This window comes from Anas acuta, chromosome 5, assembly GCF_963932015.1.
Source record: "Anas acuta chromosome 5, bAnaAcu1.1, whole genome shotgun sequence".
Taxonomy (NCBI): domain Eukaryota; kingdom Metazoa; phylum Chordata; class Aves; order Anseriformes; family Anatidae; genus Anas; species Anas acuta.
This window is the reverse complement of record NC_088983.1, coordinates 28,714,686-28,741,171: the sequence shown is the minus strand read 5'-3', so window position 1 is coordinate 28,741,171 and position 26,486 is coordinate 28,714,686. Positions and strand designations below refer to the sequence as shown.

The 26,486-nt window shown below is 37.5% G+C and overlaps 1 protein-coding gene and 1 long non-coding RNA gene across 7 annotated transcripts in view; one reads left to right on the top strand and one right to left on the bottom strand.

The window, feature by feature from the left end:
- KCNQ1 (potassium voltage-gated channel subfamily Q member 1) overlaps positions 1-26,486 on the bottom strand; it is a 389,773-nt gene that overhangs the window by 102,785 nt on the left and 260,502 nt on the right. For all 6 annotated transcript variants that reach the window (XM_068683465.1, XM_068683462.1, XM_068683458.1 and 3 more), the window contains 4 exons: positions 10,654-10,729; positions 2,614-2,708; positions 1,921-1,967; positions 1,021-1,082 (listed from right to left, as the gene is read on the bottom strand). In XM_068683465.1, coding sequence (XP_068539566.1) covers positions 1,021-1,082; positions 1,921-1,967; positions 2,614-2,708; positions 10,654-10,729 — 280 coding nt within the window. The remainder of the gene's footprint in view (positions 1-1,020; positions 1,083-1,920; positions 1,968-2,613; positions 2,709-10,653; positions 10,730-26,486) is intronic.
- LOC137858174 (uncharacterized) lies at positions 14,645-20,546 on the top strand. Its single transcript, XR_011097548.1, has 3 exons — positions 14,645-15,151; positions 15,261-15,373; positions 18,796-20,546. It is a non-coding gene; the product is annotated as an uncharacterized lncRNA (long non-coding RNA).

Below are 26,486 nucleotides of genomic sequence, written 5' to 3'. Positions count from 1 at the left end.
ATGCAGTATGCTCTCCTGTTTTCTACTTCACTCCTCCTGTATGTCACCCTGTATACCAAATGGCACCTGTTCCCCTTAAAATGCCATTTATTTACGATAGATAGAAGTACAGTTCTGAGTAACATCATTCAAGTTTATCCTATGCATTTAAGGAGAAATGCATATGGAATGGACACATCACAAGTGATTCAATACAGATTAGGGTGTTCAGTTTGCATCCATTGGCAAATCTTTCTCTTAACTCTTTTGGTTTGCAGAATATTTGCTGGATGTTTCTTCAGAACAAATTCTTAATGAAGTTATCACACAGTGCAAGTTGTGGAAGAAAGCTGTTTTCCTCAAGATACTTAAAAATATTTCCACTTTCCTTTACACCAACATGGACAAACTTTTTTTTTCTTTTTTATTTTTTTTAAACAATGACACAGCCTCTACCTGTCATCTTGTCATGTGATTTTTCAAGAACAGCGAACATTGAAATAAGGCGTTACAAGGCACTTAACTGTTAATTCGCAATTATAGAACAAGTCTGATTTTTTCAGGCTTCATGTCACTTGAAAGGAGAAACTCCATTTGTCATGGAGAATGAAAACCAGGACAAAACGAGGTTTACTCTCGCGCTCTCCAAGGAATTGTAGGTGGAGTTATATAAACAACAGAGTCACGATCAAAGGGAAATCTTGGGACTGTAATATACTGAAGTATTAAAGGAACAGAGCCTTTTATCTATTGTGGAGGAAGGAAGTAGAGCATTGAGACATGTGTAACGTATACAATTAAAAATCAAAAAACCAAGTAAGTCCCAAGAGACCAAAATCAATTAAAGTATGTTTTTTTTCTTACTCTGTTAAAAGGGCAAGAAAGAACCAAAAATGCAATCCACAACAAAAATTATGTTCCATCACCTCGAAAAGCCAGCCATTCAACTCTATTTTAAGTTGATTTTTTTCCTGCATCCTATGAAAAAAGCACTGTTTGATCACAGAACATGTCTTTATTCACTGCCAGCCTGAGGCTTACCTTGTCCTCCACTCTGTTCAGCCTGGCACCAATCGTGTTATTTCCTCGATCTTTGCTTTTTTCTGTTGAACAAGAAACATTTTCAAATTAATAAATGGTGTTATAACAAAATAGCAGTAAGCCACAACAGGGTGTGTATAACTAGCCCACCAACGCAGTGTAACTGAATACCTTTGCCAGGCTGGAAGCTTATTTCTTAAAGGCAGGGGTTTTTTAATTATTATTATTTTTATTTTTTATAGCACTAGCCCAAGCCGTGGGTTTTAATAACCCTTAAGTTCTTAAGTTAAAGGCAGGCACTTTCGACCTTTGTTTTATGCTTTAACGCAGGAAAACAAAACTGTTCCCAATTTATTTAATATTTTAATTGCTTTTAGAAACAATTTGACACTACGCAAAAAAAAAAAAAATCTATAGCTTGCTTCAACAATGCACTTGGATAATGTTTTATCTATTTTTCCTTTCTATATACTGTAGAGAAACGTAGGTTTGAAAATGACATTAATACAGTTTTGATTACCCAGACTTGTCACCAGATAAAATCAGTACCTGGCATTCTTTTTCTGTTCTCTTTTCAAAAATATCAAAGCTTTGTGTAAATGTTACTAATTTCACAAGAGCTCTATAACACACCATTTTACTGAAAATAGTGAGTCTCAGAGAGATTAGTTAACATTTTGAAAACTCCAGTGATAGTTGCTTTAAATATTTAAATCAGAACAGCCCTATTTAAAAATATTGATAACTAAACATTATTGTATATTTATGCCTAAACTTCAGATGACATCGGGTTGGATCTTTTTGAAATTTTTGCAACAAAATCAAAAATATTTTTACAAGTATTTTCCACAAATTCCTCATCGGATTAACTGTAGACACCTCTCCTTCATAGTAACTTACCTGAGACGGAGATAAAAAGAGATGGCTTTCCTATAGACTGGTCCAACCTGTAAACAAAAAAGAATCATTTTTAGTTTTTATCATCCTGAAGTGGCATCTTCACCTTTTCTAGCTGGAATGGAGAGACCTCCTCACAAAGAAGCAGCACAAAGGTTAAAAAAAAAAAAAAAAAAAAAAAAAAAAGTTGTGGTTTGTACTGTAAGTGAAGCAGTTACTTTGGACTAAGAATAGTTTGAAATTAAAAAACAACAACAAAAAATAATTAAACTTAGATTGGCATTCAGCTTTTTAACCACTGTGAAGTTTTATAGTGTCCACTGTTTTTCCACATGGAACTGCATCATTGTTTCCACTTTTCTTTGGTCTACTATAGCTTACTTACAGCATCCATCTGTTGTCTCTTTGTTTACTCTTAAGTAAACAAACCTGGTATGAGAGCAGGTGATGGTATTTCACTCTGTACGTACACAGCCCATAACATTAAGGGCTTATGGCCTACAGGCAGAGCAAGCTGGGACTGAGGCAATACATGCAAGTATAATGCAAATAGTAAGTCACAAACATCAGATTTTTAAGCAATCTGCCTTTTCCTTCATCTGTAAAAACAGAATATTACTTGAATGCCATTTTTGTATTCTGTACACTTCCACAGCCATGCCAATACAGCACTTATAACCCTGTCAGTTGTCATACCTCCTCTGTAACTCCTTGATTCGCACCATCAGGTTCAGATGACCCTGGGAATACTGCTCAATAACATCTCGGACATCATAGGGCTTTCTAGCTTGCTGTAAAATAAAAATCAGAAATATGCCAGTAAGCCACAAGGATATACAAATGATCTCTGTTAGTGTACATTTTTTTCAAAAGCAAACAAAAAAATCTTTCAAACCCATTTAATGCTGTATAAATTTTGAGATAGTTTGATTGTTGCCATGATCATATATTTATCATGGAATAATTATGACAGTTCCAAATTCATCTGCATTATTGTTACTGCAGATCTACATGCCTTTAAAGAGACCATCTACTGAACTTGAGACCAAAAAAAGGATTTCTGGTACCTTGCTCAGAACTTTGTGGTCACCTTAGTGTTTTCTGGAAATAAGTTTCAAACTCTTCAACCACTGGCCAGTAAAGTGCTTTTTTTTTTTTTCAAATGCAAACCCTTATTCTCAGCCTAAGCTCTCAGTTCAGCTTATAACATGGGAACTTTAAACCAGACTCCTGGATGAAGGTAAAATGCTGATTTCCTTTTACAGAAAGCCTGGCTCAGCTTTCAAGTCCACTGGGAAAATATTGATGCAAGAAATGACCAGGGAGAAAGCCCTGCATCTGAAATTTGTGTTCTATACATGGGAAAATCATAATCTGACCTACTAGTGATAAAAAAACTTTTGTATAGTGTTAAAAACAAACACCATAATTTTTTCCAAGAAATACTGACACTACCTGGAAAGCTACTGAATGAAATGGTCAAAATGTATTAAATTACAAATGTATTAATCCTACATCTAGAAGCTGGAATACAATCAGTACCAGAACTACATGTGAGAAGAATCAATGATGCTCTAAATCAACAGAGAAAAGAAGAGAAGGGAAGAGAAGAGTGTAAACGTCACAGGTTAGACTGAATGGTAACACCTGAAATTACAGAATTACAGAATTTCAGGTTTTCAGATGGAAGGGACCTATACCATGTCCAACTGCCTGACCATTCAGTGCTAACCAAAAGTTAAAGCATTTTATTGAGGGGTGTTGTCCAAATGCCTCTTGAACACTGACAGGCATGGGGCACCAACCAGCTCTGCAGGAAGCCTACTTCAGTGTTTGACCACCCTCACAGTAAAGAATAATATTCAGTCCAAACCTCCCCTGGTGCAGCTTTGTGCCATTTCTATGCATTCTGTCAGTGGTGACCAGGGAGAAGATACCAGCACCTCCCTCTCCACTTCCCTCCCTCAGGAAGTTGTAGAGAGGGCCCTGAAATCAGACAGACCTCAGTCTTCTGGTCATGATATTGTTGGCACCCACTTGAAAGATCAGGAGTGAGTAATAATCTGAAGGCTGTGGGTAATAATCCAAAGGCTACACTAAGCTCCTAAATTTACTGGTGACATCTCTGATCTTAGCACCAGGGAGGCAGCAAACTCCTCTGTAAAGAGAGTCTGGTCTGCAGGTGGAAGCCTCTATTTCCTTCAGGAGGGAGTCACCTACAGCTACAACTGCTGCTTCTTCACAGCGCTGGTCTTGATGCTGCACTTGCTGTGAGGATTTAGTTGATCTGACATTGGTAGAGAACTTGTTCTGTTACCTATTCCACCATCTTCCCACATCCCTCATCTACCATACCTAGAGCCACATACCTATTCTGTGATGGAAGCTGAGTGGGCAGACGGGCTCCTCTCACAGTTCTGTGCAGCAACATGGTTCCACAACTTGCTGTCTCTTAATTTGCTGCCTTCATCCTGATGTAGATCAGATACCAGACCTGCCTCATTAGTGGCCATGCTAGGTCGGCATGTGCATATCAGGGGGGGCAGAGCACAGCTCTGTTGATCTATCACCTTCTCAGACGCTTCTCAGTCTCCTCACCTCATCCTGAACCTTGGCCATCAGGCAGAGCAGCTCATTTACTGTGGCACAACTCTCACAGCTGTTCTTGCTCTCATCCTCCACCTCAGAGACTAGCCCCAGGCCCACCCCACAGTCTCAAGGCCCCTCAGGGCTGCCGGAGGAACAGAAGCAGAGGCCATGACTTTCTGGCTGGCGACCACCATGTTTGCGCCTCCTCACCACCACACGCCTGACAGAATATTATTCAACACTTTGCAGCTGCTTGAGGAGGCTGTGAGCAGAGCAGACCACAGGCACACAGGGCACACAGCCTGAGGGTGTTGGTGTGCAGAAGCCCCTCAGGTACCGCTGGGACCCCCAAGCCTCGCGTTGCCCTCAGCCACACCACCACCGCGCCTCCTGAGGGTTTCCCGCCTTTCCAACTGCCACGCTCAGCCGGCACCTCACGGCTCCCTTCCCACCCTGGCATGGAAGGAAGCTTCCTCCCAAAGATCCTACTCAAAGCTGCCACAGGGCACAACAAAGTAACAATAACCGATACTTCTGACTCATTCACTGTGCTGTCCATCTATGTAGAAAGTTTTCAAGGTTTGGTAAAAACTGATGAATTTACCACCTTCAACATTATCTCGATGAGCTGAAGAAGTCATCCAAAAACATGACTGAGAACATCACTGCAGTCTTCAGTTAAATGCAGGAAAAATTCCTATAATATAAATGCATTACAGTACACTCCCACCTCTTAAAAAAAAAAAAAAAGTTGGCTTTTATTTTTCTTTCCCTTTTTTTTTTTTTTAATTTTTTTGAGGGGATGATTTCCAATTTATCAGGTAATTTAATATCTCTGCTCTATCATACTTCCTTGCTGTTTGGTAAATGAAATATTGGATAAGGATCAGATAGAGTGGAAGTGGCAGTTAAGCTATCTTACAATTCAATTACTTTGATATCTGTTATCTCCTAATATTGCCTTAAGCTGCTTCAGAATCTGTGAATCTTCTGAAAATCAGTGTTCTGCATCAAAATAATATTTTGATGTTAGTCTCCTGTCATTTTTTTGCTCTTATTCCACCTGCTATTACAAAACTAGAGTTCAACACTTCATCTTTAAAACTCTCTCTCCATATATTTACTTTTTCAGTAAAATATCACTTCATTAAGCAAATTACATTTCAGTCTGCCAGATTCCTAGAAGCCAACTGCAAACCTTGTGTGCCTGTGAGATACTCTGTGATGGCAGTCTAGGCATGAACGAGAATTGCTTCCATTTTACCACAGAGCACACAGAGGAACTCCTGGGAAACCCAAGTGCTTACACACACCTCAGTCATAGCTGACACCCCCAGAGAAAGAAGCCTGACTCAATGATGGCATAAGCTGTACGTCTTGTCCATAGACTAGTACTGTGTGGTGGTATTTAAATTAAAAAAAAAAAAAAAAAAAAAAAGTCTTGGATTATTTTTGTGCAATACATCACCACAAGGCTAGTCTGTAAGATCAGCTTGAAAACTGCAGGTTCAGAAAAGCAGTTTAGTAGAAAAGAAGCACGCAGACCTCATTCTGTCTTCCCCGTACACTGCAGCAGGAGTCTGATAGTAAAACACTAAGTAGGTTACTGCCTATTTTCCATTTACCAGGCTGCTTCTTTCTCTTTAAAACAAAAACTGAAAACCTGGAGTAAACAGAATTTATGAATGAAGTTGAATTTCCTAGTCCAATAGCGTATTTAATAGTCAGTACTGATTATTCTGTAATTATGTGGTAGTGAAAGCTTGTCTTTCAAGAGAAAATGCTGCTGAGGTTGACAACAGTTTGTTAGTTTTGTAAGTGGAAAACAAAATTGCAGTAGGTAATGGATGAGTGTTGAAGAAAACTGTAGAAGCCAGCCCCACAGCTTTTCTCATCTTCTCCACTTTCTGCCCTCTGTTAATTAACCAATACTCATGACAAAAATCTTCCCACATGAAACAGACTTTCCTCTGTCATATATGAAAGTATGCAAGTCACAAAAGCCAAATCCAAATATGCAATGTGCACAAATACATACTGCTGTTCCCTTGTGGCTGCACTGAGAGAGATCTTTCCCAAAAGGCAGACCAGGGAAAGGGGAATCCCTGCAATGGGAATTACTGGTAAATGTAACCAAGTAACAGTCAAATAAAATGGGTCTGGGATCCTTTGAAGAAAGGACACTTTGAACTACATTGTTTGCTACAGCCCAGTATGGAGATTAGAAAAGATTACACACACAATTCATGATTCATACCATGACAAACGAATTACATAAGGTGATGAATTATAAGAGCATAAATGAAAGATTTTCCAGTGAAATCATAACAAACAAGGCAACAGTTAGTCATGTCATCAGTGGAACTCCAAACTGTATTTTTAGTTTATGCTATGTATAGAATATTTGCCATAGTGAAGAGCACAACACAAATTAAAAACATATTTTGAAAAGGAACTGGAAAGAAAAAATGTTTAAAGATGACAATGGGAAATCAGATCAAATTCCTGGTCTCTGGGTATATGGTGGACAACACAATTGTATCCATGTGCGTAAGTCATAAAACATTTAGAAGGTTTCCTAATTGGAAGGCAAATGTTACTTACCCATGAATTCACCTAATGGAAATAACTAACCATGGTGAATTGCTTTTTGAAATTCAGTTATAAGGTTAGACAGTGATGAAGATATCTGATTTATACTTAATATGTGAAATTCACTTTTGTGTATGAAGAATGAACAAAGCCTAGTAAAACCATTAATTTCTAAGTACTCTTTTCCCTATGAACTACAGAATCCTTCCTTAATAGTAAATCATTCAGCTTTTCTGACACACAGGACTCGTGCTGATTACTAGTAGATCTTTCCTACACAATTTGAACCAGTCCTACAGACCTTGCAAGTGTTATAGCCCCTTTACAAGAGCATAAACACATCCATAAAAAAGGTATTAATTGTTTATAATGTTATGCTGGGTTCTTACAAGGACATCATATGGACTGTACTCAGACCTGGTTGTTAAAACACAGTAAAAATCCGAACCCTTCTTTTAAAGAGGAAATGATGTGCATGTTTGATGCTTCACACAGTAATACTTCTCATGTCCTTTGAAATTTCTTTGTTTAGTTTCAATTTCTTTCTTTCTTTACTTGTGTTTTGTTGTTGTTGTTGCTTTTGTGTGTTTTTTTTTTTTTTTCTTCAAACAGGAAGTCTCTTTTCTAATTGACATTTGTGCTTGTGGTGCCATCACCACTTGTTATTGATTGAAGTCTTCAAAAAAAAAGTATCTATACAAAATTAGACATACAGGTGTATCCTGCAAACAGCTGGTATAGTTTAAGAACCATGCTGGGTTCATGCTGAGACCTATTTTGCAAAATTTTCCTCTTCCTCCCTTTCTTCCTATGGTTTCCCTGCCAAAAGCTTTGGAGGCATGTCTAAAAAATTCTGCTTTTAAGTGCCGACCTTGCAATTACTTCTTCCAGCTCATTTTTAACATGAATAGTCCAATGGACTTCAGCTGAAATTGTTTTTTTCAACAGGTAAAGGAAAAATCTGAATTTTCTGTTAGGAAGCTACTTTTCACATAAACATAATGTTTAAAAGACGAGTATCTACCAGAAAACAGCTGCTACATAGAAATCTGAAAGATTAAGTTTTTAGAATGCATATTCTTCTTTACCTTAGTTTCAGGTATTGTGTTGGACTGGTTAGTACAAACTATATAGTCATTATTTGGCATGTGTTTAAACATTTTGATTTCTTATGGTTATTTTATGTGCATACAATAGAACAAAGCAGATTTACAACATACATTTGAGGAAAGAATAATGACAGTGGTTATCTCCTAATTACGGGAAAGATTTCCAAAAGCACCTTGTGGCTAGAATTTCAAGGTGACTTTGTGCATTAGGTTACTTAGATGCTTTTGAAAACTGTACTTTCGGTGCTCTCAGAGTTTTTAAACGCGGTCATAACCTTGTATTCAGAAATTATGGAGAAGTATCAGATATCTCCGTACTGGAAGACTCTGCTTCCGACAGATACAGCAGTGTATCACTTGAATGCAGTAGTGACTTAAGATATTTCACTTTAGCTTAACTTAGATTTTTAGCTCCTTACTAACAGCTCATATTAATAGCTCAGGAAGCATAAACACTACTAAAGAAGGATAAGAGACAGCCCTTGTTAAGGGTTTTTGTAGATGGCCAGGAAGAGGTCTTTTGCAGGTGAGAAAGTGAGAGCGCAACTGAGAAGCCAGCTTAGCAAATGGGACACCGAGTACAAACAAGTTTCAAGCAAGAACTGAATAGTGCCATTCTATTCAGTCAAATGCTTTTTCAGCTTCTATCAAGTCATCTGCCGCAGGGGAGTTTCATTTGCTTGCCAGGTGGATAATGTTGCACAGTGTTCAGGCATTTTCCAAATCTGTTTTTGACAAACACCACTTGGGAGGTAGATCCATGATGTGTAGATTTCTTGTTTCTAAGTAGCTTAGTTAATACCGTGGCAAATATTTTATGTTCTGATTTTATGAGAGCAATGATTCTGTAATTACCACAGACCAAAGGATCACAATCAGATTGCGGAATGAGAATAAATTAAAGTTTAATGCAACTGGCCACATTTGGGCTGGTTTTCACCAAATAGCAACAGACACATCACTGGAATGGGCCACATCCCTTTCCAAGTTACAAGTACTGATCATCAGGCATTAAGGAGCTTCTCAACAAAATGACTACAGAAAGTATTTTCAAGTAGTTTGGACATTGTGGCTTTCTTAACTTCAGTCTAAGAAAAATAACAGGTGAAATTTTCTAGCAGAAACTTTCTGAATGTGTTTCCTCCAATAAAATCCCTGTCATAGGAAATTTCAGCCTGAATGGTGACAGTATTATCCACATTATCCACAACTGAAAGAGATTTGGGAACACATAAGGCAACCTTACCTATAATTTGGCTAATGATTTTTAGGAAAGATACAAAGATTCAAGGAAGAAAATTACTGAAGAATTCACACAGTGGTTCTAAATTTCAGTGATGAAGTCAAAATCTAGGCTTTGAAGTAGCAGTAGGCGTTACTTTACAGAAACAACGCTGTCTTGGATCATTAATTACCATCAGGTTTTTCCTCCTAAACTTTTTGCCTTTCAAATATTTGAAAGAAAAGGGATCATCCACCACCACATCACAGCCTTTTTTTTTTTGGTGTAGATTAAACATGAGAAAGCTTTTTAGTCTCTTATACACAATAGCGCCAAGGTTATACCTGAAAATGGATGCAGGCAGTTAACCTCCCCCTTTTCTTTGCATTTTCATCTGTGAAGCCTGTTCTCCATGGATTGTCCCTTATTAATTCATTTTAAGTCAAGTAATATATTTCTTATACAAATAGATATATTCACATGGTTTAAATCAAGCTGAAGGCTGTTGACATGTGTGTTTTTGCTGGATTAGTTAAATTGATTTAAAAACCATGTTCTTAGAAAGTTTGCAGTCACAGATTTTTATTCAGACCAGGCAACCAGGTTAATTAGCTACTGTGAACTGCTTACGGTATTGCAATATCCCAGCAAGTGATGCACTGGAAATATTTGCTGGTGAGGGTGACAGGAGTAAAGAGAACTGACTATCTCACAAACTGTGAAGGAAATCTCCTACCTATGCAGATGGGATGAGTGAAAAGTAAGCAGAAGCCTTCTGATACACTAACAATTTCCATCCCAGTTTCTTATCAGGACTTCATTGTAATAGAGCAAAGAGACAGAAACAAGGCTGAGGTAGTATTTTAATCTCCAATTCTACTGACTCAGCAAGACAGTAACATACGGTTTGGAATTAATGCAGACATATGAGAATGCTTGCACTGCAAGAAAGAGCGATAACAGAGGGTTAGAGGTCAAGTCCATTAGTAGAAAATAACATTTTAATTCAGACCTCGTTTCAGGAGTTTAGCCTATTTCCAGTGTGTCCACAGTTGACTAACCTGCTCCTAAACAACCACCCTATTCAAGGAGGGAGAGAATAGTGGGTGTAGCTCACCATTACTGAAATGAATTGTGTCTGTCTCTTAAAGTTTCTAAAAGAAACAATGAAATAGGAGAATAAAAGGTCTTATTTAGAAAAGCAGGTTTCTCTTCACAACTCACCTGAAACTTTTTCTTTGCCACAAAATACTGCATCCTACGAATCACCTTAATCGCAGCACGGTGATGTTCTCGCAGCCTATGGGGAAAACAAAGCAGGTGAGTAGGGTGAAGGAGCATCTCTTTCCAAACTGTAAACTAGCAGCCTTCAGAAAGTGCTTCACCAACACATGGATGTGTAACATTAGTAGTAGCGATTCGTCCCGTGTGTGCAGCACACTACTATTTTGACCTTCCCTACCTCCCAAGAATGCTATAAAAATCCAGGATTTTGTCTGCTCTGTGCTAGGTTAGTACACATGTCACAGCAAAAACTGGCGTCCACACAACCTCTATGTCAAAGCAAACCTCCACTTGTCTTTCCCAGTTCCCTTTCCACAAAAAAAAAAAAAAGAAAAAAAAAAGCTGTCAAGTTTCTGCATATTCAGCCATGCAGAGCTTTTACACACACTCTAGAATTACAGCTTTTGTTTCTTTTCTTTTCACTAAGTCTTGCGCAATATGCCCCTTCACTCAAAGAATTTGGATTTCAAAAACCATTAAAAAATCACTTAGAAGATTTTTGAGTAGACTGCTAAACAATACAAATGATACGGTGGTAGCTGAATGCAACCTCTATATCCACATGCATCCCCAAACTGAATTGGAAGTGTACATAAAGAAATCCACAGTGTCTTAAAACAAATATATCTCCCTTATCATGCACATGAACTAAAAACAAAATTAAAAAAAAAAAATCCAAAACCAAGAATTTGCTATTCATATAAATTTTCATAGTATCTGAGAAAATTATTTTTCATGAAGCGTATGAAAGAAATCCGTTCATTAACAGCAACAGATATTTGTTGTTTTTCATTATTTTTAAAGCTTATTAGAATTACATTTTTTTCTTCTTAACAGTAAAAAAAAAAAGACAACACACCATTAATATATCAAAGCTATGCTGAAGACTTATCCTACTTGCTCACTCTATTACTATTACTATTCTCTGCACATTTAAATGACAATATTGACAACAATGTGGCAATGTTTTCGTTTCTCAATGGTGAACTTCTGGCATTTTATATTTTTTTCACAAGTAGACTTCCAGTGATGGGTTAGGGGAAGGAACAGACAAAGAAGAGCTGGCCTTAGATATTCCAGGTGTTCTATCATTATAAATTGTTACTAAAAATGCTGATGGTTAGGCATACGAAGAGGTCCCTATGCAGTATTTTCTCCCCTGGTAGAACCTGACCTTGTTCATTTTCACTATAGGATGGAAAAATTGTATTTAAGTCGTGTACAAGCTTGAGTCTTCAGTATATTACAGCGTGCTATTACCTAATCCTCTTTAGTTAAATATAGCCTGGAGCATCAGTGAGTATTCAGGTAGCTCCTCAGGACAAATTTCTCCCAGCAAAGAGAAGTTCTGTGTGTGCCAATCTTGGGTGCCTGTCCTGTGAGCAATACAGCAAGCGGAGCCTTTCTGAAAACTCACTCTTTATGGGAGAATAGCTTTCTCCAACTACAAAAGCCAAAACAAAAATAAAACAAAACGCTCTGATCTTCTATTTGCAGATACTGTTCTATCAGTTAGATTTTTTTTTTTTTTTTTTTTTGCTACAGACATCACTTAAATTTAACAACAACAGAAAAAACAAAAAAACAAAAAAACCACAACTTTCTCCATAAAATAGGATTGCTTTTCAAACTAATGACGTGAAGCTTTTCAACACAGGTCCACCAACCATGATGTGCCTTCATTCGGAGTGACTGCACCTCATTAACTACGTAGCGTTCCCTGAATCTGTGCTTGGGTTTGTACGGGAGGCCCTTCCCTATTAATACCTTACAGAAGGCTCTCACAGGACTCTGTCCAGGTCCCCTCTCATGTACACTTGACTGCAACATCATGCTCACGTTATAAGAATGGAAATTCACTTCTTCTAACTGGGCCAGCTGCCTTCTTGGATCGACTCCCGGTGAACTGAGTCAGCCCAATCTTAGTTACTGGTGTCGCTATTCCGAGAGCCCCCGCTGCATCACTGCTCACAACAAGGACAACTTCCACAAAACCAGAAGGAAATAAAGCATTTATCTTTTTAAGTTCTTCTTCACAGAGTTAGAGTCAAAAAGATAAATGCTGCTGAATTTGGTGTTAGGTATTAAAGGTATGATAGGGTAACTTTCATGCAGATATACACAGCATAATGCACACAACAACAACTTATGACAAATAGAAATACATTTCAATTGCAGTAAAACTGCTTGTAGTATTTTGTTTTATGCCTCATTTCCTCTGGGGTGTTCTTCACAGTCCATTATTTTTAACTAAAACACTTTTCTTTGGGGCATACGGTCACTAGTAAAGTACACCAAATCCCTCATCTTCTGTCTAGGTGCAGAACCTCATCTGTACACAAGGCAGTAGGATAATAAAAATGAGATTCACCATTCAGTGAAATAACAATACTACACCACCAAAATGATTTTCCAATGCAGTAATTTTAAATCAATCATTTTTTCAGCGCTAACATGAACTTTGATGCCAGGAATGGAAGTTAATATTCTCATTTTGTTCCTTTACATTTCCAACTGCAATAGGAAACCTTGCAGTAAGCTTGTTTCTGCTTATGCTGTAAAATCTAATTCTGCCCAACAGGCTGTCCTGCTTCCCTGAGATTAAATGCTTCTGCAATGAGAGAAGGGAATAAAGGATTTAATTAGTAGCCAAGGTTATGATTCACAGTTGTTTGATCTCTTTTGCAAACTGGTAACAAATGCTTTAGTAAATTGAGAGCTTAAACATTAACTGGAGATATTTGTTTGTTCAGCCACTCGTGACATCTCTCAATTCTAGTTACAGAATGACTGTCTGCAATCTGGGGGGACATACAGCATCGTTATATGCCAAACAGCCACACAATGCTTTGTTATCCTCTGAATGAGATTTTCATGAAGACATTTTATTTTATTTTAAAGAAGTGTGGCGGGAAATTACATCATCTGAGAGTGCTTCTAGATACAGAAGCACCATACCCCCATGGTGCATGATCCTCAAAGAAAGCAGAAGACACCCTTTGGAGAATTATGTCTGTGTAGACCATGTCTCCCATGGCAGTACCATCACCTCCTTGTCCATGCTAGAGCTGGGTCACCATGAGTCAGGGGACTTTTTCCTTTTCAGACAGGGACTACTGGGATACTTTCGAAAGCTTGCCTATTTCAGTTTAGTTGTGGGAGCTAAGCTCTCCTGCAAATGAAATCTCTACCTGCAAGTTCGGTTTTGCCTAACTTTGGTAGAAAGCATGTTTGGTAAGTGCATTAGTAACAGGGCCAGCAGGAAAGGCTTTTGCCTTTTGCTTAATGAAGCTGTTTTCCTGTCAGGAACATTTATCAGGCTTAGACTCTCACCATGCCCATTAACCTCATGATAACCAACATCTGAAGTGACTTGCCAATCACCACTTGACTGATTCCAACAACCCCAGTGTACTACCTTCAAAAATAAGCTTAAGTAGCTTTTTATGCCTGTAAAATCAACCTAAAAATTACAGCTTCCAATGCTAGACAAGCTCTCAGCATGAGCTTTTCCAAAGAAAAATCAGATTAAAAAAAGACTTTATTTTTTCTAGTAATACTTAGTAGTTTTGTTTCCATGAATTGTATGTTGGTGAAAGTCAGCCCAAACAGCTAAAATATCCTTTCTGCTTCGTGGATGTAACCTAGAAAGGCGATGAGAGCACCACACGTTGCATTGTCCCCTGTGCCAGTGTTGGGATCAGTTATAGGAGGGGCAGGAAGAACATTACAGTTCAAACGTTCATTTGGGCTTCAGCCATATGGCCGGAAATATCTACTGTCCTGTCTCGGACCAAGACCAACAGCTCCTCATACAGAACGTACTGCACAGCCGCTAACTGCCAGGAGCTTTCACTGGCTACCGATACACTTCTGTCTCAATATAAATAGGACACCAAGATGATCTTGAACACAGCACATACTACACAACGCTTCCAGTGGACTTAAAATCAGACCATTAGGGTCTGAAGCTGCCCATGAATCAGGAAAATTGTCAGAACCTGTAGGGATTATCTAGGATGATTAAGGAGAATATAACATCAAATCAATAACAGAAAACCATCCTGGTAGGTGTAGGGTCAATAGCTTCATACAAGCTTAAGTTTTTCCTATTCTGACACTTAGAAATGAGGTTTGCTTTATTTGTACACTGGAAAAATAACCTGTTGCTAATGCAGGCACTCCTTGAAGCAAAACCAATGAGGACAATGAAAATGACCCCGCAGCAAGATGGAATGGCTTGAGCACCCACGCTACAAAAGGAAGCCTGACAGAATAATATGACTAGAAATCATTAGTTTTTCTGCCTTCTTTTGTTGTTAGGTTACTTAACCTACCACAAGCCATTTGGAGGAAACCCGATCTCTTCATTAGTCCATCAGAAATCTGGACTGGAATTTCACATAATTTGGAAAACAAGCATACTGAAGAACTTAAGGTACTTTTACAGACATTCACATTTGGTTGGAAAGCTATATATTTATAAATGCCCCAAACTTCTATTGTAATAGAGCCATTAGTATTGCAATATTATTTATTTTTCACAGCACAGCCAAAACCTCAGTACCCTCCCAAAGGTATGACTCATTCCACAGTCCTGCATTCACAGACAGCCACAGCAAAGGTCCTAGGCTTTGGCCAGCATCTGTCTGCAGTGCAGGTACGTTGCCGTCTCATTCCTGCTAAGGGACCTGCAGGGCTTCCCCAGAAGAATACTTTTGGGACCAAGGCTAAGATTCTAAGTTTTTTTTTTTTTTTTTTTTCTGCAAACATCAGGAAGTAAACAGTTGCATGGTTTGGTTGTTTCACATTTTAAGATAACTAAAAACTTTTGGTTTGCTTGTTTTAATTAAGTTTTGTAAGATTCGTCCCTGTTCTAAAATACACAAGTCTTTCAGTAAAGAGCTATATAGAAAAAAAAATCTGCTAATTAGAAATATTTGCTGTCCTTAAAATGCTGCTGAATTTGATATCAAAACCTTAGTAATCTCATTATAAGCGTGTCCCCCTTCTCATCCTAGAAAGGTATTCCATATATTGGTGTAGTGTTAACAGAAATATTAAAGCAACAAGACAGAGGAAAGGTGGTGTTAATTTCCTATTTGTAACACTTATATTTTGTTCATATGTAGAACATATTATTTTCAGGCCCGTTAACGTCTGGCACAGACGTCCCCACGTACAAGGACACTGATATTATTGGAGTGAAAAGGTCAACAACGCTCTTCAGAATGAGTTTAACCAGAAGGAAAACTCAGTAGGAGAGAGTCATGGAATTACAATATCTTTTACAAAATACCCTCTTCTCAGTAAACCTAAAACTGATTTGAAGTCAAGCTCAGTTTTCAAACATATTTAAATTCTCTGCAGTCTTCTTAAATTTCGGATTTAAGACAGAGCTGAAGTATTAAGAACGAAGACTGCAGTTGATTGGCCTGAAGTTTTTGGCACTAATCATTATTTAGACTTGAACTTTATCTTTAACACATCAGATTTTAATAATATGTTGTGCATATGAACTGAAATATTTTTTCCATTCAGGCACTGAAAATCTGTCCTTGTAACAAAATCTGGTGGAAGAGATTCAGAGTAACTACATTAAGACATTTCATTAGTGCATTTAAGTCTAATGAAATCTTTCATCGTTAGTCCTCTAGGGGCTTTTGGTATAGAATTTGCTGTGGCTCAAGGTTATTCTTGTCTTTTCACACATTCGGTCATTCCCTACACGTTACACTTGATGGGAGCCTCTTTTATTGGACAACATTTTCCATGTGATGAGTTAGGATGGATTAGTTTTCATGGCTGTGTGTCCAGTAATAGGAAGTGCTTGCACACTGTACCCAGGAACAAAAACAGAATCACTGCTTCATTCAAATAATGTGAGCTACCTAATTTCTTGCTTTTGGTTCTAGGGCTTGGCAACTGCTGCTTACTTCTGATGTACTTTTGCAGCCATCATTATATGTTAACCAGGGCCTCTCAAAAAATACCCTCCCCCATAAGCAATTCACAAAAATCACCTTAAGGACAAACTAGTAAAAACTGCCCCAAAGTGTCAGAAAAGTACAACGACACTTGAAGAACAAACCAGTTACAAAAGCAAAGTTTTATTAAATGGGCTGCAGCCAAGCTTAATGTTTATATAAATGCTCCCAGAACATTTTCAAATGTATTAATGTGCTTATTTTCAATGGACAAACATTTTTTTACTAGACTTTGCCCTCTAGTTTTCCCATCTATTTGAGAAAGTAAAATTAGAAATGAGTAACAACACAAATGAAATGAATGCAGCCATCCCTCTAGTGCTCACTCTCCAGGGTCTTTACAGGTTTAAATGCAAAAAGGATGCTGAAATAATAGATATTATTTTTAGGAGAAGAAAAAAAAAAAAAAAAGGAGAATCACAAATCACAAATAGCAGGAACAATACATTTTTCGAACTTCTTTGGTCTTACAGGAAAAGGCATTCCAGTAATTAAAGGCAAACAAGTTATCTAGTTATGAAAGATCGATGCCTACTTAACTCTTACTCATGTTTGCCAGTTGCTCCTGAACAGATATAACTTCATCTGAGCACTGAATAATTCAAAGTCAGCAGCAAACAACTTCTACAAGGATTTTTGCATTAACAGTTTAGAGAGAATAGGGTGTTTGAAGTGGTGAATTTTAAGAATGTGAGCTGCTTTGACTTAACTGCGCATTCCCTAATATAACTGTGTTTCCTACCTAGGGGAATGTGGAGGCTAACTTCCCATAGGACTCTGAGTGACTGTAAAATCATAAATTGCTCTACAAGAATACTGCGTAAAAGTAATGTCAAATCCACTCCCCTGGTGAACATTTCAAGCAGTAAACATTTTGGTTATTGTTTACTGAATGTGAACATAGCCCCGGGGTAATTAGCTTAAGCTGAATTAACATAACCAAGCTCCTCCCCATACTGTATTCTCCCACTGTATTTGTCGTTGTGTTAGTTTTGTTTTTTTGTTTTTTTTATTTTTGTTTATTTTTAACATAAAATATGTAGGTGAAAGGCACATAGGATGGCTTTAGCACAGCACTGTGACTTTTCTGCTGCTTTGGGAGGCTAAGAGTAATGGTGGCAGGTGACCAGAGGTCTGCAAGGATGGCTTGGGAGATGGTGCTGGGGAAGCAGAAGATGGGGGTTAATATGGAAAGCAGAGAACCAGCTGAAATGACTTGACTTGACTTGTATAAAGCATTAATGGTAATTTGAGACTCAGAGTGTGTCTGGAAAGTACAGCTAATCAGTCTGGCCCTTTAAACTATGCTCTTATCAAGGCAATCTAAAATGTAGGCCTGAAAAGGGGAAGAAGCTTTGCTTTTCTAACCCAGAATTAACACAGGTTACCACTGCAAGATCAGCAAGAGATGGCACAAAGTGCAGATGGCTTTGGATGCTGTTTTTCTGATAGGGACCATGAGTCTCACGAGGTTAGCTACATAACTTACCTGAAGTACAAACTCTCTAATATTCGTACTGCTGCACAAGGGCTATATTGCTGTTACTCAAGGTGGAACCATTTCACAGCTGAATTTTCAGGAACTGCAAAGCGTTTATGTGGTAGTGAAAGACTGGCCATGGGATAAGGAAGATGAGCACACCATTAAATGCAAAGTTTTCTAGCATGCTGACCTCCCAGCCCATCCCCAGTTGTCCCTCTGTTCCTTAGCACATCCGGACAAACAAAACAAAACCTCATTTCCAGCTACAAATAACAATTATGAATAGCTAAACAGCATGGGATTTTGGAGTTCCAGCCTCTACTTTGTTCAACTTCTCTTGGGTGGAATGCTCAAATACACAGTACTTCTAGAAGCAAGATAAATAGCTGTAGCTACTAGAATAAAGATGATATCTACATTTTCTGGGCTAACGCTATGCAGGGATGAACATCAGAGAGTTCATTTCTGTTCTGCCAATGATGCTAGCTAAGAACTTAACCCTTAGTATAAAGGTTTGTGTTCAAACCAGACTAAAGCATGATATTTCTCGTACATCCTAAACAGTCTTGACTATATATTTTCACAATTCTGTTTTTACTTCTCTTTTAACAGGGTATAAAGAGTTGCACAAACGGCATGGAAAAAACAAAGGAAAACAAAAGGATTTTTGAAAGGGAGTGAAATACCCCTGTTACAAATGAAAGAGAAATATAAAAACAGCCCCCTTTTTCTCAGTATTGGTTATGTTTCCCTAATCTGGTGAATTCCCCATTATCAAACCACAGTGAACCTTCATTCAGCTCTTCACTCTCTGCATCTTGTTGAGACAGAACCCGGCTATTTTTACATGTTTTCAAAGCCAAACAATTTGAAAGTAACTAGACACAAATGAGATCACAGATAACTAAATAATAATATATGGCATTGTCTTCCAGACACTGTCTGACAAGATAAACTCTTTTTCCAAAGAAGCTGAAGATAGAAGACAATAGAGCTGTAGTTCACTGCACAAGGAAAGACACGAATGTTAGTATTTTGCAGCATCTGGTTAAAAGTTTTGTTTTGTTTTTCTGAGTTTGTCATTCATGGCTCTGAATTATACAAGGATCCACAGGGCTAAAATCAGCAATACTGGAAAGAAATAACCATATTGCCTATGGTTGCTTGTTTCTCTGTTGTTGGCCTATTAAACTTACAATAACCTTTGGATATTAAACTGGCTTCTGTTACACTACTTCATTATGCTCAACAAGTTGTTAACACTACAAGGTAGCTCTTTGTTGTATTCATCCTAGGGTGCTGCCAGACCACTGCAAACTCAAGTCTGAGACTGGCTTTTCTATTTAGCTTAAATTGCATTGCTCAGAACAAGCAATATGCAAAATTAAAAAAAAAAAAAAAAAAAAAAAAAAGACATGCAAAAATGTCTAAGGCAGAAAACAAGTAGACAAAAAAAAATTAAAAGTACGATCAGGACTCATTAAGAAGTCTTGCTTATTGATTTCCACTTTACACAAGACTTGAATTTACTAATTTAATACGTGCTGTATCCCCCTTCTTAATTAAGACACATCAGGTAATACTACAACAACATCCTATTTAGCCTTTTGTTTTGAGACAAAAGAAATAGGCTTTTATTAGATCAATTACTGATGCAGTTCACTGGCGATCTATAGAAGGTCAAAACAACATGGCATTGCTACTTATTTAACTTCACACAATGACTTCAGCCAGAAACTCCTTTACTTTTTTGCCTCATCTCAGCAATAGTGCATTCTAAAATAACGTGGAGTAGAGACAAAGACAAGTTTTTCTTCATGAATCATAGGCAAGAAGTTAGATTCAGTTATACACCTTTGCAGCTTTATGCTATTCTACCAAGGCCAAGTAGCTAAACTTAGAGAGCATCTCAGCTGTTCAAAGCAAATGAAAATAATTGCATAGTTCCAACTGACAAAATAAAGCAGCTCTCCTGTTGGAGAGACAGGAATTACAACAGGAAAAATATCTGAAAGGAAAAGGCCATTGACTGTATTAGTAATATTTACATTACCAAAATTAGCAATAAGACTATTTCAGAAATCCTTAACATTTTCCATGTTGCTTTCTACCACAAAAGTGATTGGTAAATTCTCCTGCCATTTAATAATGAAAAAGGGAAGATGGATGTCACTGTTGTGAAGCTGTTTGTAAGCATTATATTCTGAACTCACACCACATCATGATTACATGATGAGACAACTCAAAAAAAATTTTTTTTTAAATATATATCACTCCCACAAAAATCAACCAAAAATATATGAGGCCAAATTCTGCACTGATTTACACCGTGAGACATCAGAAGTGAATGGGAGCACACTGACTGCTAGGTCATCACAGCTCTCAGCCTGCCATCTCTGTATGTGCTCTGCATGTAATTTATACAGAATGATACGTGTCTGCCTCCAGCTGCACTTTTTAGTGGGTGTATCCTCCAAAAGCAGAGTGATAGAAGACTATAAACACAAGGGTGTTGCTACAGTCTGTGTAAGCTGCTGTGAAAAGCATTGTAAAACCTTGCACGGATAGCATTAGGACAAGGGGACCTCACTTCCCATGTCAATGCCATCACATCGAAAAAGAAAAAACAACAACAACAAAAAACAGTTACAAAAGTGGCTCAAAACTGCAATTTTTGCAACTGGAAGCATACTCAAAGATTTGTTGTTTTACAATGGTGGAGAAACACATGGGATTTCAACTTGCGGAGAACAGCCTTTTCCTATAAATCACAGGGAGTAATCTGAAACCTAGAAACAGCACAGGGGCTCACATTTATGGATTTAAAACAGATGAAGAGCAAAGCATGCTCTTAACCCTTTCCCCATAGTTTCTTTCCAAGCCCAGAATGAAAATGCAAGAACTGAACAGAAATTAACTGGGAAAAAATCATGATTAATAAAACTCTGAGAACACCTAAAACTGCAGCTCTTTGACTGACTTCTCCAAGGATACAAGCAAAGAATTGTCCTAAAGCAAAGCACTGTAAAACAGCGAGAGTGTAATCCACTATTCGGACTGTTCTTTCATCAACTTTTATTTAAGCAGTTTATCTTGTTGAGATTAGGATCTCCCTTATACAGCAAGACCTGGCAAACACAGGCCTCTGGTTTTGAATGTCAGGCTGTATTTCACTGGGAAAAAAATACCTAGCAGCCTGTCGTCTCACCATAAGGTTATAAACTACTTAATCAAGCAATAGGAGAACTAATACTAACACATTAGCAATAGTTTTTCTTCAGAAATATGTAAGAGCATTAAGATATCATAAAGAGGGCTTATTTGTTGTCTTTTAATATCCCCAAGCACTTCCCTACCATTTTAGCCTCTCTCTTGGTTCACTGGCCAAAAAAAAAAAATAATAATAATAAAAGCAGAGTCTGTTCCAACTGGAATTCTAAGATGCAGCCTTTTTTTTTTTTTTTTTTTTTTTTTCCCCCTTTTCATTTTTTTTCCCTTTTGAAAAGAATGGGCTGGAATATCAGCATTGCCAAGAGGCATTAGTCTATACCTTGTCAGGGTCAGAGTTCCCGCCCTTCCAGAAATTTGCTCAAATATACGACACAATGGTATGATTAAACACAGAAACGAGCCAGGGCTGGAATCAAGAATGATGGTACGTCATGTTAATCTCTACACCCATACAATATCTTAGAGGAAACCTTAAACCAACCAACACAGGATGATTGGAAGGAGAAGAGAAAGGATAATTTTAAGCTTATGATTCTATGATCACTCATCTGTATATGTAATATTTGCCCATAGTGATCCAACCTCTGCCCCTGTACTGCTGCAGCTCAGTGAAGTTGTCCCTGTGCCCATATCTCTTAGTGAAAAGCTAGGGTGGCGAGTGTTTCTGTACTGAAGAGGAAAGATTGCAATCCAAAGGAAAAATGTCTCTAAAGTGGCAAACATGGGTACGTAAGTGATTTTTTAATGAAGAAGCTACCTAAGCACGTTAGAAAAACGCAGCATGAAAATTAATTCAGTCTTAACTACCAGGCATATTGTGGGGGCATTTAAAGAACTCAGCTGTGACTGAAGTTTTGTGCCACAACCATCAGAGAAACAACCTAAAAGAAAATCTAAATCCTTCTGAAATAGCTTAGTAAAAGTGTTTTATGTAATTGTACTTGCAAAGAAACGTTTCTGGGGGGGAAGAGAGATTAAGAGAGAACTGCTGCTATTAACAAAATTTTCTTATGACCAACATGCTACATCAAAACATGTGGTTGCAAATTTCAGTAACCACAGAAATCACCACAGTTTTTTGCTTTTGCTTTTTTTTTTTTTGTTTGTTTGTTTTGTTTTCTCCTTCTTCTTTTTAATAATTTCAAACCAGAGACTTAAGTTTAGCAAACACATCTTTGTGGAAAATGTAGGGTTAGATTCTCAACTGCTCACCTTCATCCTATTATCATAACAGCTTTCTAAATCCAAAGTCTGATTTCAAATGCAACCTCTTTTGCTCTATTTTAGTCCTGCAGCTGCTCAAATCCAGATCTTGTCATTGTCTCTTGTGAACCCAAGATCATATTTGTATGCAGGCACCGACGGATGTCTCCAAAGGGACTTCCAAAGATGTCTATCGGGCCATCTATGTAGGCTGGGACATACAGTTTTGAAAGTCTTATAAAGTACCTAAATAATGGTCATGACAGTGCCTATTCTATGTTTAGCCCAACGTACAAATTGCTGGAGTATGAAGCAGAAGCACTTTGCAGCTTGAAAGTTGCTAAAATAAATAATCACATTTACCAAGTTGTGTGTGCAACATGGCTAGCTACATAACCCTTCTTTAAAAGGCACTCTGTACAAAAGTTTCTACCTAAATGTAAAAAGTCACTCTGCAGCCCGTCTCACCAAAGCTGGTGGATGACACTAATGCATGAGTAGCCTGACTGAAGTCAAGAGGAGAACATGGGCCTGAACTTGCATACTTGCTTTGCATATCGAGGGATCAGTAGAAACCTGAAAAAATTGTACATAAGAAAACTTTTAAGACAGAAAATGTAGTTTATATATTGAGCAGAATTCTAGATGTGTACTTATTAACTGGGTTTGTATTTTTTGTGTGGAAAATTTGACCTGAAACACGTAAGTTTTCCTGTTCAACCTAATAGCTACAGAATATGCTGTGTTATTACTATTGCAAAAGACAGGAAATTTTATGAGCTGATATGCTGGAGACAGAAACTGGCTGGGACTAACTACTCTGGTATGTGGGCTCTGTTTCTGTTTGTGGCTCCAAAGCACATGCGCAGCTCAACAATGTATTTTTTGGCCTAGAGAAATTATTCTCTACTAAGTTAGATACAGAAAACTGTATTTTATTTTTAACAGTATTTTATTTATTTTCTCTTCTCCAGCTACTATTCCTCTCAACTCAAGATGTTAACAAGTCTGTGTACCTTACAACTTAAGTTCTGCTGCACAGAAAAAAATGTTTTTAATATTCCTATCTCCCTGTGCAGATATGTGATGATGTTTACAAAGCAATTTACAGTCAAATGCTTTATTAAAATTATCAGCCCACTTCATAGATTCACATTTCTGCAAAGCAAAATTTCCGCAGTGAGGGCTGAACATCAGCTCAAATATGCTCAATGCAGCCAGTAGGAATTAGGCAGTTTTAGGTGAAAACTAAGCTAGCTACTACAGTCCAGAATAGACAAAACCCAAGGGAATATACTACATGCAGGAGTGGAATTAAGGGGGGGCTCAGCATTGCCACCCTTTGTGTTCTACTTGCCTTGAGAATCATGAGATTCCCATGTCAAGGTTAATATCATACCACAAAACACGTGACAAACGTTACCTAGGAAAGCAGAGAGAGATCTTGTTTGCCATTAAAATGACTGTGATGATTTACTTTTTTAGGGGGCAAGATAAGGTACATGTACAACTCAGCCCCTAGTGTCTCACCTGCAGGAGAGGTAGGATCAGAAGCAGTTAGCCAAACCCTCAGCTGAGACTTTCAGCCTCTAGCACACTTCTTAGTAATGTTGGATTTTTTAAACATAATAAATAAGTTCCTAAACATACAGAGAGACAAATAGCTACAGAACAGTGAGGAAAATCATACTGATCACCCATATGCCTCAGAGTTGCTTTATACATTTAAAATTCTGGTCTTTAATCCAAACAGAATCAGTTTCACATAATATCAGACCAAACCAGAAACAAATAGACTTTTCATATTTAGAAAGGCTTCCTTATCTTTTCTTCACACTATTTCTTCTGTTTGCGAGTCAAGACCTAAATCGCCAATGATAAAATGCCACAATAAAGAACATTTTCACAGAATCTCTAGCTTGAATTAGAAGCACGGAAAAAAAAAATCAGCACAAACTCTTCTCTCATAACACTTTCACAACCCACTTTGTAGACTCATGAGATCTGGAAGAATCTGAGAGACTCTATATGATGCAATCTCTACTCAAATCTCTGAATGTTTATCCACTATTAATTTTATTGAGAAGACTAAGATGATATTGTTTGCTAGAATGACTTATCAAAATATAGACCAAATAAGTTGTATTTTTTTGTCTTGTAACTAGACTGCCTCTGCCTAGAACCTACAGAGCACTCTTCTCTCCATTTTCTAGTTTCAATATTGCTCTCTTTGAGCAGTATTTACCCGTGTGCATGCACTATACTGATGAAACAGAGTAACAACAAATTATTTGTATTTGTATAGTTAGGTGGCCAAATTGTTGTGTTTTTCTTTCTTTTTTTTTTTTTTTCAATACAGTTCATTTTTTCTTCTGCGTTATATGATGCCCTGAGATGGTTTATCCTCTACAGCGGGCTGTTCTGATGCCTCTAGCTGCTGCTTCCCAAGAAACATTGCTACAAATTATTAGGACAGTTATCTAGTTGAAGTCAGACCCAAAATAAAGGCCACAAAAACCTAAAGATTTTTCATTTTAGAATATTTTCCTGAATCTGACCAGCAACTGAAGGGTTATTAAGAATTCTTGCAGCTTAAGGTTCACATTCAGATAAAATTAAAGTGTGAATGGGCTGGAAACTGCTTTCCAGAGTACTAAGAGCTGTCTCAAAGCTTATTTTCATTCCTGTGCTTTAATGTATTAAAGAAAAGCACTATGAAAGTTCACCTTCAATTACAATAGTGGGCATTTCTTAAATAATTATAGCTGCAGCACAAATTAAACCGTATCCAAACTATATTTGGACATTCCCTTAACCTTTCTGACTTACAGAAATAAATATAACTCGTGAGGCTAAAATAAACTGCTTAGTTTTCAAAAGAAATGTTTAGTTATTGCTTTGAATTTTATAAATATGAATTTCTAGATAAAAATGGAATCTCATTTCAATTGCACCACACAACTGATCTCTGGTAGCACAATCCTCAGTTTTAACAGGAAATTAACTTTATTTTCTTCCCCTATGTGAGTGGGTGTTTGTACATATACACACATATATATATATATCTTTGCTTGATTACTGCAGGAGTGCTTCTAATAAGCTACAGGTTTAGTTCACTTTTTTTCATCTAAGGAGAATAGTAAAGCAGTTGTTTTGAGGGGAAAAAGAAGTAGAATACATAATGTCGAAAAGGCTGTATACTGCAAGTAAAATCAGGCCCTTTCAAGTTAGATGTTCTTTGCAATGATTTTATATACAGGAGCAATATATAAACCTCGGAGTGATTTTCCGCCTAAAAGCAAAGCAGGTAGACATCTAGGCTCAAGGCCCAGAAGACAGAAGTCCACATGTCCTCTCCATTCAGCAGAGGGCAGCTGGCTTTTCCAGCTCAGGTAATTCAGAGAATCTAAGTGAGATACCTAAAATTAATGGCATGAACCCACCAGAACAAAAACCTGCACTCTTAAGTGTTACTCATATGTGCTGCTCTGTAACTATGACAGCCTTAAATTAAAACATGGATTATATAATAACATATAGTTATTTGGGTTTTGTAATGTAGCCTCACCTAAGTAGATAATTAGCAATGAGGACTGAACACAAGAACTTTTAACCTGAAAATACTTTTTTTTTTCTTCTGAATTTAACAAGAACATACACTCTCTTTTCTCACAACTTTATTTACAATGGCAATGATTTCTGTTATTAAAAAAAAAGAAAAAGAAGCTTGTTATTAAAAAAGCTTGAACGTTCCTTGGTAGCTCAAGAAAGGTATTGAGCATGGTAGTATCTATATTTACAGACGAAAAATCACAACACATGCTGGCGATGCCAATACTTCAATACATACATGTATTTGGGAAACATTA